General features: G+C 39.4%; 1 protein-coding gene across 1 annotated transcript in view; it reads left to right on the forward strand.

Moving 5' to 3' along the window:
• LOC149299772 (otogelin-like protein) overlaps nt 1-18,043 on the forward strand; it is a 70,224-nt gene that overhangs the window by 40,018 nt on the left and 12,163 nt on the right. The window contains exons 32-45 of the mRNA XM_089486044.1: nt 76-243; nt 1,220-1,498; nt 2,583-2,700; nt 4,058-4,137; nt 4,575-6,829; nt 8,534-8,711; nt 9,202-9,344; nt 9,802-9,825; nt 11,777-11,869; nt 12,978-13,167; nt 13,701-13,915; nt 14,301-14,442; nt 16,782-16,967; nt 17,516-17,728. Coding sequence (XP_089342170.1) covers nt 76-243; nt 1,220-1,498; nt 2,583-2,700; nt 4,058-4,137; nt 4,575-6,829; nt 8,534-8,711; nt 9,202-9,344; nt 9,802-9,825; nt 11,777-11,869; nt 12,978-13,167; nt 13,701-13,915; nt 14,301-14,442; nt 16,782-16,967; nt 17,516-17,728 — 4,284 coding nt within the window. The remainder of the gene's footprint in view (nt 1-75; nt 244-1,219; nt 1,499-2,582; nt 2,701-4,057; nt 4,138-4,574; nt 6,830-8,533; nt 8,712-9,201; nt 9,345-9,801; nt 9,826-11,776; nt 11,870-12,977; nt 13,168-13,700; nt 13,916-14,300; nt 14,443-16,781; nt 16,968-17,515; nt 17,729-18,043) is intronic.

Consider the following 18,043-nt stretch of genomic DNA (forward strand, 5'->3'; position numbering starts at 1 on the left):
GTGTGTAAGTAGAATAGTTCCAGTGGAATGGGTATCGCAAAGGGTTATAGTTTGTCTTGTCTTCTATTCTTCTAGGACTTGGAGAAGGTCCCTATATCCTCTCTAGCTGCGGCAGCAGTGAAATTGTTTTAGGTGTAAATGTTACCAGTAAATATCTATTCCCATTACCAAGAGTGAGTGCCCATGGAAATGTTTTGTTTAACTTCATGATAACACCTGGACTTTTCAAAGATAAAGACCTATGTAAGTACTCAGAATCTAAATATTTAAATTATATTGTCACAAAAAAATGTAGGATAGTCTGTCAAAACAACCCTCCACCAACGCATGAGTTGTTGTAAATGGTGTGTTACAATAATATAGTATCTTTATATTTTAAATGTTTATTGTAGAGCTGATTTACCTTGAGCTTGAAATCTGCGGAACATATTTTCTGAAATTGTTACAAGTGCATAAAATTGGATAAAAATATTATCAGCTATCAATACCTTCTTTATATAGCATAGTATTCTACGTAGGATAATGCTCATTATAAGCACACTCTTTTCTAAGTTTGCCAAAGATGAAAGAATGAAATGCAGACTGCAAAGTTGGGTCCAAGTTGGGCCAGGCTGCTGTTGAAGTCAACATGGTTGCAGCTGAGTTTGTCATTTGAGTTGGTCATGGCAGCGAATGGTTAATTCTGTTGAGTCATTATAAAAGTCTAACTTTTAAGTTAATGGTCAAGTTGGCAGCTGAGGAGGATAGGCTTAGGTCAACTTATCTCCCTCTGAATGTTCAAGTTGACTTTGTCAAATTAGAGCATTTCCTCAGCTTGACTTTGTTATAATTTTAGTGAGTAGACAAGATAGTCTTTTTTTCATAGCAACTTGAAGGAATTTTGAAGTTCATTTGACTTGAATTGTGATTGACCCTGTAAGATGCTCAACCAGAGCTATAACCTTTGTGAATACCCATGTTGGGTGGGGTTTACAATACCCAGTCTGATTTATCTTATCCCTGAGAACATTCTAAAATGTGAAGGTCCTTAGGGCTGCTCGGATGCTCTGGCTGGCATCTCCCTGAATATTATATTTTGGTTACATTATAAAATGATACTGTCTCGTACTCAGGCATGAAGCCGTGATGTTCAATACTGTATATGATTTCTTTTTTATTGTGGGTGTTACTATGTACTTTGTTATAAACTACTTGTGTGTGTATTGTAATTTGGCAACAGCTGTATCACTTGTATCCTTGGAATCTGCGGAAAGACCAAACTATTTCTTGACTGTACAAGAAAATGACACTGTTCGGCTAGAACAATGGGAAACGAGTTCATTATTCCGTAGAAGAGCAACATTTTTCCACCATCAAGGCCTATGGCTTTCAGGTTACAGTGCATTCGAGTTACACAGCAAGAAAGGATATTTTATTGTACTCACAGCAAAAGAGGTTAAAGTTTCCAAATATGACAACTCAGAAGAGTTTAAGCTTTCAAGTGGCTTTAGGATGGAAGGTGAGTTCATTGGAAGAAGCTTGATTTAATAGTGGAATTTACACTATTGTATTTCTGATAGTACTAAATGGTTTTTTTGCATAGCTACATTCTTGTAAGAGGTATTTTGTGGTGTTATAGAAGAAGTGCATCTATGTGATTCAGATATTTACACAATTGTCAACAGTTAAAACTAATCCAAAGCTAAAAAAAAACACCAGCTACCTGGCAGATCTTGTAGTACCCGATAGAGAGAGGTCAGTTCAAATAGAAACCTAAAAGTATCTCTGCTAGATTGCCTAATTTAACAAAACTCCCGGGTGACTCAACTGTAATCACTTAGATGAAACCTAACCATTCTACACCATTGGATTTATCCAGGAACCTTCAATAGATGGTTTCAATGCAATGCCTCTCAATTTTATCTGCTATGACTAGAGTTAGTAGCATGTTTACTTTACACCAAGTTAAGCTTCAGAGTTGGGTGTTCCTTGAAATGAGTGAATTCATCGGGGGTTTGAACCACCATATGCGCAGAGCATTTTCAGAGGTGTTGCTACTGAGCTGCAACTGCATTCCCCTAATTTGACTTTAGTTCTTCCTAAAAATCTGGCTTAGTAAATAGAACCTTAATGTTGCCACTCAGGGCAGACTTTCTCTACTCGTACACTTTATTTGCCTTTTGCAAAATATTAGTTTCTACTTCCGTTCATAGGCTTTATATATCAAAAACGAGGAGTAATGAGGAGGATTCAGAAACTAATCATGAATGCGCACTATTAAGAAATAATGACCTGCTAATAACAATAAAAATACTACTTAGACATGAAACTGACAGAAACTGTGCCAGGGGAATCGGCAACTACTGATAACTTTGACAAAGAGTAGATTTAGAATTCTACAGCTGGCACAACATAGGATTGGTGTAAGCCTCCCCCAGAGATGAACACAAAATAAACATGTAAGATTAATATGTAGGATATCTGCTTCTTAGCGTAAACGTTAATTGAATGGGTCTGCTACTTTATTTTATAATGCATTTTATTGCTATTTTATTATATTCACCCTACCCATTTGAAAAAAATCCTGACGTTATGTGTTTCAGAGATAATCGCAGCTGTACCCTATCGTAGAATGTGCGAATGGAGATATGAGCCTTGCAGCAGCCCTTGTATTAAAACCTGCAGTGATCCCGAAGCCATAGCATGCTCATTTCTTCCACCGTAAGCCTGAATAAATGATATTGTTAACAATTTATACATTTTATTGCTAAAAATGCTTGTGAGAACTGCAGAACCGTGTAGTTCACGATCCAGTACAGAAAGCTGTCCTTAGATGGAACGGTGTTTTAGTCTGAAAATCTTTAAGCAACTATTTATGCAAATGAATTACGTAACGCGTATCTATCCATGTACAATTGCATAATGTTAAATGTCTTTTTATATGAAGTTTTGACGAATTCCTCTTTTCCTAAGCACTAAAAACAAATGAGAGCTCAAACTGTGACTAATCATTTGCTATAATGTTATGATGCAGTATTCTATTGCCTTCAATGTGAGAAAAAAAAGAAATGGGCAAAAGTTGTTTTGATGCAAATGTTTTTAAGTGGACTAGTAACCATAGCAACCAAAGGAATGTTCCATGGGAAAGAGGAATCCTTAAACATTATTGCAGAGTACAAGATGTTGTAGACGGGGTGTATTTAGGAGGCTGCAGATTGATGCTGGGTAGTGGGAAAATACACCCCTAGGGCAAGCTTGGTGCAGCTTTAAATCCAATAATTTTGCACTGTGTATTTTGGGTACTTGGGGTGGATCCAGTAGAGCAGGCTTAGCTGGTTCTCCATCCCAGTCTGGTCCAGATTTTCCCCAGGACTGTTTGTCTGGTGGGATACCTGCGGGATACCTGCAGGCTGTTTAGCACAGACATAAAAAGCTAAGGCTGGGCTAAGGATGATGGTTATTTTCTCGCGGTTGAATGGGTGGCTTGTTACAATGTGTATAACCCAAAGACTGTTGTGCTGCTAATGTCATGTGACCCAGCTGAGATCCTGTCTCCCAGTGGCATATAGAAAGATAAATCCAGCTTTGTCAAGAGCTGCCCACTAGCCTTATGAACTAGCCCTCTATAGAGCCAGTCAGTGTGTCCAGCAGGGGACCTAGTACTTGAGGTTTGTCAAATTGTGATATAATAATCTTCTGGTAGGTATTAGACCATAATGTCTTGCGTAAGCAATGGGGGTGCATAAGCTTACTTTTGGAGGCCTAAATTGGGCCAGCTGGTACCTATTACAATAAAAGTAAGCCTTAAATGTATCCTTTACTTACTAAATAATCACCTCATGGCACTTAGCATTTACCTATTATTTTTGAAGTAGTAGCCCTCCTGGCCTGAAAGAAAAATGATGTTATGTGGTTTTGTGCAAATACTTGTTTTGTTAGGACTTATTTGGTTATTCATCCAAATGCAACTTTTTTGATACTCAAACTTAAAAGTGGAGTTATTTATTTTATAATGTGTACCAGTGTATAGAAGTTTATTACATTACTAATGTTGTTTTTTTCTGTTTGATGTCTGAAGGGTAGAAGGATGCATACCATACTGTCCAAATCACATGATACTTGACGAGGTGACACTTAAATGCGTCTATCCAGAGGATTGTAAGTATCTCCTTAACCTACATTAATATTTTTATGCCCACTGTAGAGATATTGCTGTTAGTATTCTGCTTTTATGTATGCACCATATCCACATGTGTATCTCTGAAGTGCATCTGCTAAAATTACCGGTAGTTATTTTAAAGTTCACTTTGTTAAATGTAGAAACTTTTGTGGGCTCAAGCCCAAAGCCTGGAACAGCCCAGCTTGTTGTGGAGGCTGGGTGAGATATAAGCTAAAACAATGCAAATGTTGTTATGCATATAATTTCTTATGGCTGAGGATATGAGTACTATTGTTACATGTTTTGTTACATTATTCAGTTACCACTTAATGTAGCAGAAGCATCAGCACTGATTACATGTAGATTTCCAACCTCATTAATGACATGCATGATATTTCAGTGGACTGAGAAGAATATATATTTGTTTCCCTCGTAGGTGTCCCTGTAAAAACAACAGAGCTCCCCATTGCAACAAAGCCAGCTAAGACAAGTCCAGCAGCCACAACATTGCACACAAATGTCAGCATAAAAACAAGATTTCCAACATTTGAACCACTTTCCTCTGAAATGCCAGAAAAGTCTACATTCATTTCATTTTTTGGAACCCCAAACACAACCCATGTGATTCACCCAGAATCATCAGTTCCAACTACTCAGTCGACTATGGATCTGTATACTACAAAGTTACGTTTTGAAATCACTACTGGAGATCTTTCCAAAGCATTTCCAAGTACTACAGCATCAGTACCAGACATAAAGAAATCAACATTTGGTGAAAGCCCTGGAGTCACAGAGTTTACTTCATCAGCAAAATCTACAACTTTCAGGACATTATCTGCCATTTCTCAACCATTACTTGATACTGTAACTTCCTTTACAGCTTTTACAACTCCACACCCTGCAGCAGCTGTAGATACAACTAAAACGCCAACAAGAATGCTGGGTCAATCTTCACAGGGTCTTTTCCAGCTGACAACAAAATTGGTTACAGTTTCTCAATACTTCCCTTTGACAAAGAGCACAACTGCAGTTACACATGCGACAGAATTATCAACCCAAACAAGTCTAACAGCACCTGTTGTATCAGCTACATCTCATAAGCCATCTACTACATCCTATACTTCCATAGTAACTTTGCCTGCGCAACCCCCTTTTACAACCACTCTGACAAGCGTTCATACAAGAACCTCCAGGGCACAGCTAACAAGCACTTTGACTCAAACATCTTTGCTAAATGACACTCTTTCCACTTTACCTCTCCTAAGAACAACAAGCATGGGGATTTCTGCAGGACCAACATCACCATTAACACATTTTTCACCAGTGACTACACGTGTAAGTGATATAACATCACAGTCTGCTCCTGGTCTGCATCAAACTTCAAAATCGATCACACAAACAAAAATGACAGAGAGAAAACAAGACTTAATAACCGTGTCACCAACATTTATTACCTCTTATAGTCCCTTAGAGCCAACCACAGAAACAAAATCTAGCCTCAGCCTGTCAAAATTACCAACTACAGTACACTTCCAAACGTCTTCACAGACTCCTAGTACAATTACCAAAATAGTATTACCAACAAAAAAGACTACACCTGTGGAAGCTTTAGATATTGTTTCTCGGTACTTTCAATCTACTGTGTCATCAGGAACAAGTCAGCAAACCTTTCATGTTTCTACAGTTGTATCCCAAAAAGATGAAGACACGCAGACTTCCACAAAAAATATCTCGTCTATTTCTAATGTAACACTTATTCAAACACCAGCAGTGACCTTAAGTACTAAGAAATTTCCAAAGACCACGGAAACAGCATTGAAAACCATTTCTCAATACACTTCTAAAGTATCTCTCGAAACACACTTTACTACAAGGGAACCGTTTACTCATGGTTTAGAAAGCACATCTACAGAACATGTTACATTTACTAAACGCTCTTTAGATACAAGTTCTCCTATAGAAATTTCAAAGGAACCTGAACTAACTACAGCAATAACCATAACTGACTCAACATTGCCACACATCTCCAAAGGTGGTTTACTTACCACTTCTTTCCCAGTTCCAACCCCTACAACCGTAAAACCAAGTTCATCCACATACCTCTCTGAATCTACAAAAGTTACAGGTTCAACTATCGACACCAGTAAAAAACTTACGGAGACACCACAAGCTGCAACAGTGCTGCCAGTGACTGCAGAACAAGATGCAATATCTTCTACAGCATCCACAGCTAATGTTACTACCTCCGAGGAAAAACCTCTGCATGTAACCAGTGAAGCACCCTATTTTAATGTTAGCCAAACTCAGATGACAACTCAAGAAAAGACCTATAAATCACAATCAACTGTATCTGCAGAGACGACATTGTCTTTTACAGTAAAAAGCACAAAGCACATAAGCAGACCTGTGTCTCCTTCAGCGTTTACTAATATTACACAGTTTGACTTGTCCAAAGTCCCACTGGAAAAAACATTTAAGCCTTTATATAACATCACTGAACCAACAGAGCTCGTATCCACATTTTCAGAAAATATCACTCATGTCTCCTTTGATTCTGTAGCTAGTAGTTTCCTCCCGTTTGATACCATGAGTTCAGAAGCTGCTTCCGAGATGGTGATTAATGGTACTTCCTCAACAGACTACTACTCTTTTGGCACAATGCTCCACACGAGCAGTCCTTCTGAGTGCTTGGTAAGAAAGCATGTTTATTAGACATTGATGTATTAATGTTAATTTAGTATGTGTTTGATAAAAATAAGTGGAATAAGGTATTATGTAATAAAGTACAGGCTGCTATGCCTCTACACATGGTACTCCCGGAGTAAGTTGCTACCTGATGGTGGTATAGAAAGATGCAGAGCTGGTGACGGGAGTTTATGTGGTAGAGTGGCACTGTTAGGACTTACCTGGTCCATGGGATCAAGGAAGTAGGGATCCTATGCAAATAGGCCATGCTTTGTGCTGCTCACTAATGAGTACAACACATAGTGGATGGGCAGGAAATGGAGAACAAGTACCTCTGTTAACTCTGGTCAGGTGGCAAGGCAGAGGCTGTTAGCAGGGTTAGCCTGGAGATTAGGAACTGGGTGATGGTAGGAGACTGGGTACCAACAGATGGCATTAATTACACGGAATACAAAAGTAAAGTCAGAAAGCAAGCCAGGGTCAGACCAGAAGGCAAATTGAAAACCCTGGGGCGAGGCAGTAAGCAAAGTCAAAATATCAGTATCGAAGAGTCAAGACAAGGGTACAAGATAGGGTATAGAGCGAAAGGGGACTGGACATGGGCAGGAGCAGGTGCTGAAGCAAATACCGGGCAGGATCAGGCATTAAATGCCAAATTGCAGTAGGATCACCGTAACAACAACTTAGGACCTCTAAAAATAGTGTTTTTAAATAGTGTAGGTCCAGCTCCCCTGCAGACATATAAGTTACTGGGATGAAACCACTTTAAGGGTCTTGTCTGCTCACATGGCATAACAGGTCTTTGAGCCCAGCTGCCTAGGTAAGTCTGGCTCCTGACAGGAGTATTGGACTTGGAACCAAAAACATAGATGGTAGAAGAGAACCATTCAACCCATCTAGTCGGCCCATTTTTCCTTATGTTTTATGCCAACTACTACCCTCTCAGTAAAGTAAAACTTTGTTATATTACATTTAAACCTCTTACCCTCTAATTTTAGGCTATGACCTCTTGTTCTAACATTTCTCCTCATTTTAAATGCACCTCCCTTTTGTACTTTGTTAAATCCCTTTAAGCTTTTAAATGTTTCTTTACGTCTCTTCTTTCTTCCAAGTTATACTTATTGAGTTACCTTAGGCTTTCCTGATAATTTTTATCCTGGAACTATTCACCATTTTGGCAGCCCTCCTCTGAACGCTCCCCCAAATTTTATTTTCCTTCTGGTGATGAAGTCTCCATCTGGCACATTTAGCTGAGCTAAATATCACTCTATTGTGTATTGAGTTTTTGAATGTATACGCCAGAGGTTCAAAATGTCTGTGTTTTTGATAGAGAAAAGGAAATTTTGTATATTAAAATAACATCAGGTGGATCACAAATACAGTATATACATTGTTAATGTTGTAAATGACTATTGCAGCTGGTCCACAGAGGCCCTTTGTCAGCAACCATCACCCTAGTGTTCTAATGGCACGTTGTGTTCGCTAAACCAAGGTTACGTTTAAAAGGCTAATTGATCATTAGAAAGCAGTGTCATGATTATGTTTTCTTAGAGCTTTCCTAATAAAACCCTTACAAATAGAATTACTATTGTAGGGTTTCCTTATTCTATAAAGACACATCAAGCCCTAGGTACAATGGTCTTTTGTTCTTACATGGTTTTAAAGTTTAATCTGCTTGAATAACTTTTTTTCTTTTCATTTTATCTACAGCCCCGATACTTTGAGCCACTGGACCCATGCAGTCAGTACGTGTGTATTAACATGGGCTGGATGCTATACAATGTCTCAAGTAACTGTCACAAAAATGTAGAAAAACCAGATTGTGGCTTTCGTGGGATGCCTGTTCAAGTGAATAGTGATAGCTGCTGCCCAGAATGGGAATGTCCCTGTAAGTGATTTTTGGGTTCTTGTTTTAATAATGTCCACTTACACACTAACTACAAATCTGCCTAAACCCAGACGAGTCAATTTCAAAGAATGGATGACAAAATGCTAATATTTATCTCTTCATTTCCATGTGTGGCCAAAAGGTAGCCAAACAACTGCTAAAAAACAAAACAACAAAACACCATCCATGATCCGTAGTCAGCCAACAGTTTCTGAAAATCTACTTTTCTGACCCCCTAGCACAATTTTTTCTAGCCCATTTTTTCGATAAGATAGGAAGGAGGTCCTACTCTGCCTCTAACCTTCCTAATGAAGGTGTCTCAGTTTAGACACCTGAAATGTCGGGACTTATAGCAAAGTATGAATAAATTACATTATAAAATTGACAAGAGTGCATTGGTACATTCTCACAACACATCTATTGCTACAAATTAATTGACAGCTTTACAATGACAGGTTGTACGCTGTAACCATTGATTTCTTTCTTTTAGGTCAGTGTTCTGTATTATCAGAACTGAGTATCATAACATTTGATGGAAACAACATTGCGTTGTATAATGCTGCACCCTATATTTTAGTAAGGCTTCCAAAAGAAACTATTGTAGCACATATTGAAAAATGTCCACCAAGTCTGGTAAGTTGTCGATCTTAATTATGACCTCCCAGAAACCTTGTTTTGTACACATCACTTAATCATATTGCATTTTCATATTGTGGTAGGCTTATACATAATAAATAAATAAACAAACAAAAAATAATCATATTACACTAATCCTAACCACCAGGGCACCCCAACAATCCTGCAGAGACACAACAATCCCGTATAGTTCTGGCTTTTTCTGGGTGTCCTCATATACTTATGGTTAATACCACTCTAGGCACTTCAGCTGATCTTTAGTCAAGAGTAAACTTGAGCTAAACTTACTTAAATCTATTCCAGGCAAGTTGCGAGACAAATGCATTGCCTCTTGAGATGTGTAACATCCATTACTGTTTTGTAACAAAACATTTGGCAAGCGCTGAAATATTTCAGTGATTAATGTTTTTGTGTATATTATCTGGTGTAATATTTATATTTTCTTTATTTTTAGAGTGTCAACTCAATAAGAAAGCTGGTGAGTTGTATTTTAGTTTTTAGTTTTTTTTATATTTTATATATACAGTGGTAAGAAAAGGTAAATGAAACCTTTGGAATTACCTGGTTTTCTGCATTAATTGCTCAAAAATGTGATCTGATCTATGTCTAAGTCACAAGTATCGAAAAACACAATGTGCTTAAGCTAATAACACACAAACAATGATCATCTTCCATGTCTTTATTGAACACAGCTATTAAACATTCACAGTCCTGCTGGAAAAAGTAAATGAACCGTTGGATCTAATCAGGGCCGGCCTAAGGGGTGTGCGACCTGTGCGGCCGTACAGGGCGCCATGGCAGCAGGGGCGCCTGCCCGGGACTTAAATTAAAGCATCCTTCATGTTAAATAAAGTTAAAAAAACAAAAAGCGATGCTTTAATTTAAGTCCCGGGCAGGGGTGCCGAGCGGTTGCTCGTGAAGTTTTCAGCAACCGCTCGTCGCTCCTCACTCTCCGTGACTCCGTCGCGGTGCCGGCATTTCATGTTGAGTGCCGGAATATGACATCATATTCCGGTGCTCAACATTAAATGGCGGCACCGCGGCAGAGCGGAGATGGATGCCTCCCGCTCCCACCGCAGGTCTCCCACAATAAGGTAAGTGAGGATAATGAGAAGTAGGGAGAGGGAGTATATAGTGAGAAGGGGCAGAGGAGGGGATAGTGAGAAGGGGCAGAGGGGGGTAGTGAGAAGGGGCAGAGGGGGGATAGTGAGAAATGGCAGGGGGGTAGTGAGAAAGGGCAGAGGGGAGGATAGTGAGCAGGGGCAGGGGGGGAGATAGTGAGAAGGGACAGGGGGATAGTGAGAAGGGGGCGCCAGAGGAGTAGTCCGCACTGGGCGCCAGAACACTTAAGGCTGGCTCTGGATCTAATAACTGGTCAAACTTCCTTCAGCAGCAATAACCTAAAACAAGCTCTTTCGATATTCTTCCTTACAGAACTGCTTAAGCTCAGCCATATTCATAGAATGTCTCTTATGAGATCATTTCACAACATCACTAAAGGGCTCTGACTGAGCCACTCCAAAAGGCAGATTTTCTTTTTTTTAAGCCATTCTGTAGTATATTTACTTCAAAGTTTACGGTCATTGACCTGCTGAATTACACAACATCTACTGATCTTCAGTTGGTGAACAGCCACCCTGGCATTATCTTTTATGATACCCTGATAAACTTGGGAATTAATCGTCCGCTCGATGATGGCAAGCTGTCCAGGCCCTCAGGCAGCAAACCAGCCCCAAATCATGTTGCTCCCTCCACCATACTTCACCATGGGGATAATGTTCTCAAGTTGGTACGTGGTGCCATTTTTACATCATAGGTAGTGCTGCATTTTCTTCCTGAACGATTAAACCTTAGTTTCATCAGTCCAGAAAACATTTTCCCAGTAGCATTGTGGAGTATGAAGGAGCTCTTTAGCGAACTTCAGGTGAACAACAATATTAAAATGGAGAGCAGCAGTTTCTTCCGTAATGGACTCCTTGTTTGTTTAATGTTTTGCATATGGTAGACTCATGAACAGAGAAGTTAACCAGTTCCAATAATTCCTTCAAGCCTTTAGCTATTACTCTGGGGTTCTTTTTACCTAATTGAGCCCTTGGAGTCATCTAGGCTAGATTTCTTTTTTATGTGAGACATAGTTCACTTAAGCAGGTGCTTCTTGGGATTAGCAAATTTAGATGACACTTAGATGTAATTTAGATGAAGATCATATCATATTTTAAGACTTATTTATATATAAATGCTGGTAATTCCAAAGGGTTCACTTTCTTTTTCTTGGTGTACGTTGAGGTAGTGGCGCGCTAAGAAATATATGATTATAGAGTATCCCCAATATTCACCCTTAGATGGGTGTTTTTTAAATGGTAATTGTGCTGGATATGCGATGAATTCTTGCTTTGTTATATCCCCTTTTATTTCTTTCCCACATCTAGGTTGGTGCTGGAGGAACATCTGGGTTGTGTTTTAAGAAGCTGAATGTGACAACAGCTAATTTTGAAGTTCTAATAAACCGTTTGGATAGGAAGGTTGGCACAAAACTGATAACCTGTCAGTATACCACACAGGAATACTGTTTAGCTGTGTAGTTCCAATGGCAACAAATCACACAAGGAATGGAAGTACGCATAGGGCAGAGTAGGGATGCCATGAGGTGCAGGGGGACATTCTCCGCCTACTCATATTTAAAGATTTTGGGACACCACTTAAAGTATCTTTAGGTGCTGTACTCCTGATAGGGTTTCTAGGTTAACAAGGACTTTAGGCACTCCTTATTGGCTTATTTATTATTATTATCTTTTATTTATATAGCGCCAACAATTACGCAGCGCTTAATACAATGCATATATGCAAGAGTTGACAGACTAAGACAAACTGATACATTAGGTGGAGAGTGCCCTGCTCACAAGTTTACATTGCCAGTCTTCCCCTAGCACAGGGGCAGGGGCAGAGGGAAAGGACAGGAAGATAAAAAGCGTAGTAAGGCACTCTAGATTCTGGGGCAGACAGCATATTTTTCTTAGTTGAGTAAATAGGCAGGTCTAAGCAGCCTACTTAAATGGTGACAAGTTATCAGCAGCAAAAAGGTGCAGAAGCACAGCTTGACAAGTGTCAGGCTTGACAGGGAAACTGCATACAGCAGGTCCAGAGTCTTATGCCAAGCAGTACCCGATAGCCAGTCTGTAGGAATGGAGCACGTGCTGGTGCATAATCCTGACATAACCCATCTTAAATAATTATCTGTTACAGTTATTGTGGGGGTGTGTAGGAAAATTCTGAAATAGCAGTGCAGTGGTTGACTCCTTGTGAACATTTCACATCACAGATTAAGCTATACAGTATACATTATGAAGGACCAAATTTCTATTGCACGGACGTCTAAGTTTTGTTAAAATTATTTGAAATATTTTTATTTAGAAACACTTCTGTTTATGATACAAAATATTGATATTACTGTCATTCATTATTTGTAAGTAAATTGATATGTGCCAAAATGTCCATTGAGTTTTAGAATTTGTTGACAAGACAATAATTGTTCAGAAAACAATTACGTTTGTGTATTAAAAGTTGATTATGGTTCAAAGCCTGGGAAGCGTTCTTATCATTGTAATAAGCTGTTTCTTTCTGTTGTTTTAGTTAGAGGTGAATTCAGTAAGCCAACCCCTGCCGTTCTCAAAACAAGGACTCTGCATTCAGGATACTGGAGCCATGTATGTCATTAACACGCCAGCAGGCATCAGCATTAAATGGACCCATGTTACAGGCATTATAGACATACAGTATGGTCTACATTCTAATCTCTCCACCAAAACAGAAGGTCTATGTGGTAAGATTAGTAATATACACTATATGGACAAAAGTATTGGGACACCTGACCATTACACCAACAGGGACCTTTATAACATTGTATTCTAAATACATAGACATTAAGAAATGTCTGGGAAGATGTTACACAGGATTTTGGAGTCTTTCTGTGGGAATTTTTGCCTATTCTGTAGAGTGTTTGTAAAGTGAAAGCACTGATGTTGGACGAAAAGGCTTGGCTCATGGTCTCAATTCCAGTTCATCCCAAAGGTGTTCGATGGGGCTCTGTGTGGGCCAGTCAAGTTCTTCCACAGCAAACTCATCCAACCATGTCTTTATGGATCTTGCTTTGTGCACTGGGGCATAGTCATGTTGGAATAGAAAAGGGCCTTCTCCAAAAAAAAATGGTGTTCCCACAAAATTGGAAGCAAAATGTCCAAAATGTCTTGGTATGCTGAACGGGACAGAAACATTGTGTTGAATCTAATCAAGCTGTTTTGCAGTCACTGTTTTTAAAAAGGCACAAAAATTGAATAAATTAATTTCTGATTCAAGGTATTTGCAATGGAGATCCAAGCGATGATTTAAAGATGCAAAACAGAACAATAATAACAAATAAGGAAGACATTGAGGCTTTTATTAAAAGCTGGGAGATTGAGAAATCAATTGATGTCACCACAAGACGTCCCATGAGAAACTGTACTGAGGATAACTGTACTTACTGCATGGAGCTGCTGAACCGAAAGGTTTTTGCCCTGTGCCATAGGAAAGTATGTAACATAGATCTATGCTTTAATGTATAATTACCCTACAACATTAGGAACTTACAAATACTTAATGTTTTCTGTGTTGATTTTACTCTTGGAATAGAGGGTTAACGATGATGCATTAATGATGATGTTATATTTATATATGCCTTTGTAGACCTGTTGAAACTAGTAGTCTAACAAGTCAAAATGTCTAGTACTTTTACGTCAACTTACGTCAACAAAAAGACTATTAATCAAGTTTACCAAACAACTGCAGTATTGACATGGGGAATAGTTGTTTTATCATACATTTTTGGGGTCTCAGATGCTCATTTGGTTATTTCTTGAAATATGTATTTGTTTAGGTATCAGATTTATACTAACTAGAAAATATTTTTGCTTTTAGGTTGCACCTCAAGATTTCTGTGAGAAGATGTGGATCAACAACACCTATTTCCTAAACTATGAATGTGATGCACTTTCCGCCTATGTGGCATTGTGCAACAAGCATAATATCTGCATCAGATGGAGAACAAGAGATTACTGCAGTAAGTGGCACAATATAACCAAACATATTTTTAAAGGGGCATGAAAAGACTACTTGCTTTAATGGAAATTGCGTCATGATAAAGACATATTAAACATAGTGCATTTGTTTGTAATGAACAGTTAATGTGTAATAGTTTACTATAAAGTCTATCATTTGATGATCACATCATCAATAAAGTGCTTAGTCACAGGGGCGTACCTAGAGTATTTGGCACCTGGGGCGGATCCTGTATGTGGCACCCCCCCCCCACTTTAAAACTGTATAGCTTCTACCGTTATATACCGGCGCAGACACTGAAGGTGGTACAGCATAACACTTACTGTTATCATTATATACTGAGGCAGACATTGACGGTGGTACAGCATAACACCTATCACTATATACTGAGGCAGACATTGACGGTTGTACAGCATAACACCTACCACTATATACTGAGGCAGACAATGACGGTGGTACAACATAACACCTATCACTATATACTGAGGCACACATTGATGGTGGTACAGCGTAATCCCTATCACTATACATTGAGCCAGACATTGACAATAGTGCAGCATAACTCCTATCACTATATACTAAGCCAAACATTGATGTGGTGTAGGCCTACCACTTCATTAGTAGTAGGGATGCGGCGAAACGAATTCTGGACTGAAACCGAAAATGCAGCATTTACCTGGCCGAAACCGAATATGACCCCCCCACACCATAAAAAAAAATCTAACACTTTTATTTCAAGTAAGTAACACACCAAAATAGGACAAAACAATTAAATAACAATATTAATATATATATATATATATATATATATATATATGATTGTTAACAGCAATCACATTTCTATCATGCCCAGGCATACCCAGATTCCAGGATGTACTCGCAAACTTGGCATGGTAGGAGTATGATTGCCCTATCTACCCCTTCTCACTCCCTTTTGTCCTACCTACCCCTTCTCACTCCCTTCTCCCTATCTACCCCCTATCCCCCCGTCTCACTCCCTTCTCCCTATCTACCCCCTCCTAACTATCTACCCTCTCCCACTTTGAAGTTCACTTACCTTTCAGGAGTCCTGCGGTGGGGGTGCAAGGCCTCTGTCTCCCACTGTATGGAACAGTATAGAGTGATGGGAGTTATGATGTACTAGAGCATAATTATATAATGAAAAATACATTGGAAATGGTACAGCATAACACCCATCACTCTCACACACTTACCAATCCACACATACTAATCCACACACATACTAATCCACACACATACCAATCCACACACACACCAATCCACACACACACCAATCCACACACACACCAATCCACACACACACCAATCCACACATACACCAATCCACACACATACCAATCCACACACATACCAATCCACACACACACCAATCCACACATACCAATCCATATATACCAATCCACACATATACCAATCCACACATATACCAATCCACTCTCACTCACTGAATACTTTCCTACCTTTCCTCTTTTCTCCTTACAGCTTCTTTTCCTCCTCTTCGCGCCTCTTCTTCAGTTCTTCTGTCTTCTTCTTCCGGGTCAGAGGGCACGGACGGCAGTGGGCGCGGCTTCAGTGTTGTGCGCCGGGATCTGACAACAAATCCTGGCGCACAGCAGCTGTTGCCGCGCGGATCGCAAGGGAGCGATATCGGAGGTCTTTAACAGACCTCCGGCTCCCTTGAGTGATTTTAAGCCGGGTTCAAGGGTTGCGAGCCTGCTCCTCCAGCGGCGGACATTACTGTCCGTCTCTGGAGGGGTGCCGGGTGCCGGCAAGTTGGCACCCCCCTGATGAGCGGTACCCGGTGCAGACCGCCCCCCCGCCCCCCGCTAGGTACGCCACTGCTTAGTCACAATAAATGTGAGCTTGCAGGCGAATTAAACGATTCTATTGATCTGACTTAACATAATGTAGGTTGAGATGACTTTCAATAAATGTCTTCATATTAGCTATGCATTATTCAGAACCAACTTAGTCATTCTTGCAGGAGAAGGAAGGGTTGCAAAGTTAGGAAAATGTTTAAACCCGCAGCAACTTATTGTATTTGTACCTTTGTGGATGCTTTTGACAAGTTCAAGGAGCATTCATTTTTAGAAATTAACCAAAAAGTATATTACAAAAAAAATGACTAGTTAAAGAAGCCCTTCAGTATTCAACGACTCCTGTTTAAAGCAGCAATCAAGTTTTCTTACTAATATAATTAGCATATTTTACACACTGAGTTTGCTTTCTGTAGACATACAACAGCATACATTAGCAAGATTAACACAGTTTTGTTTAATGATATTCATTAGCCACTTTATATTGTTTGTTCTTCTGTAGCATTGACTTGTCCAGAGGGCAAGGAATATCAGGCATGTGTGCAACCATGCGCTGCGAAAACATGCTTAAATAAATGGTACTATGAGGAGTCTCACTGCTCCCATCTAAGGGAAGACTGTGTGTGCAAAAAGGGAACCATTCTGCACAGGACTGATTCTGAGCTGTGTATTCAGGAAGAAAAATGCGGTAAGAAATATTTGTTATTGTTTGATTTTCAAGATCTTGTTTTCTGGAAAATGTAATTTCCCCTTGAGCTAAGAATTAACATTCAAACTACTGTGATAAACTACCAGTGAGCAAGAGGGTCTGCATTATTGGTTACATTAGTTTTCATTTTTTTTAACCTTTACTCACAAGCTGCCAACTAAGCATGATATATCAAAACATTTCTGGGGCAAAGTGGTAAAATAAAGCATTTAACAGAAACACTCCACTGTTATCATGGTTCACAGCTATTGCCCCTTTGCAACAGAATTACTTTTTATACATATCTAGCCATGATCATACAATATATACAAACCCGAAGAAAGGTATAGAAATTAGTGTACAATCCAGTGGGTATTTATAGGGGGTACAAACATTGCCGGGAGGCTTGAATTTTCATTCCTTTTACCAGTTTCCAGGATTAAGATAAAATCAGTCAGTTGAGACATCTCAAGGCATAGTCCAAAAACCTGAAAGTGAATTTATGAAAATCTTATTTATACATATTTTTTTAATATATTTTATTTTAGCTTGTACTGATAATGAAGGAAATCCACATTCTCCAGGAGAAGTATGGAATTCATCTGTCAACCGATGCTGTTTGTCTAAATGTCTAGAAAATGGAAGTGTGGTTGCTGTAGAACCTGACTGCAGTAATGAGCCTGTGCCAACATGTCAACGGGAGGGTGAGATTCTTATCAGTGTCATTGAAGATGGAGTCTGCTGTCCAAGGAAAGTGTGTGGTATGTAAGTTACAAGTATGACAATTGCATGTTAACATTTGCAACATCGAATAGCACCTGAAATGCTTGTTTGACTGTAGCGCAGTACGGACAATGTATTGGGACACCCCTCCTAATTCTTGAGGTTTCAGGCATGCCCATTCAGCCATGGCAATATAATAGGGTGCCACTTTTGCTACAAGTCACTGGAGCAGTGGAAATGTGTTCTCTGGAGTGATCAATCAGGCTTCACCATCTGGAAGTCTGATGGATCAATCTGAGTTTGGCGGACACCAGGAGAACACTTCCTAATGGAATGCATAGTGCCTACTGCAA

Source organism: Sceloporus occidentalis, unplaced genomic scaffold (genome assembly GCF_023333645.1).
Source record: "Sceloporus occidentalis isolate IW3139 unplaced genomic scaffold, rSceOcc1.0.p SCAF_28, whole genome shotgun sequence".
Classification (NCBI taxonomy): domain Eukaryota; kingdom Metazoa; phylum Chordata; class Lepidosauria; order Squamata; family Phrynosomatidae; genus Sceloporus; species Sceloporus occidentalis.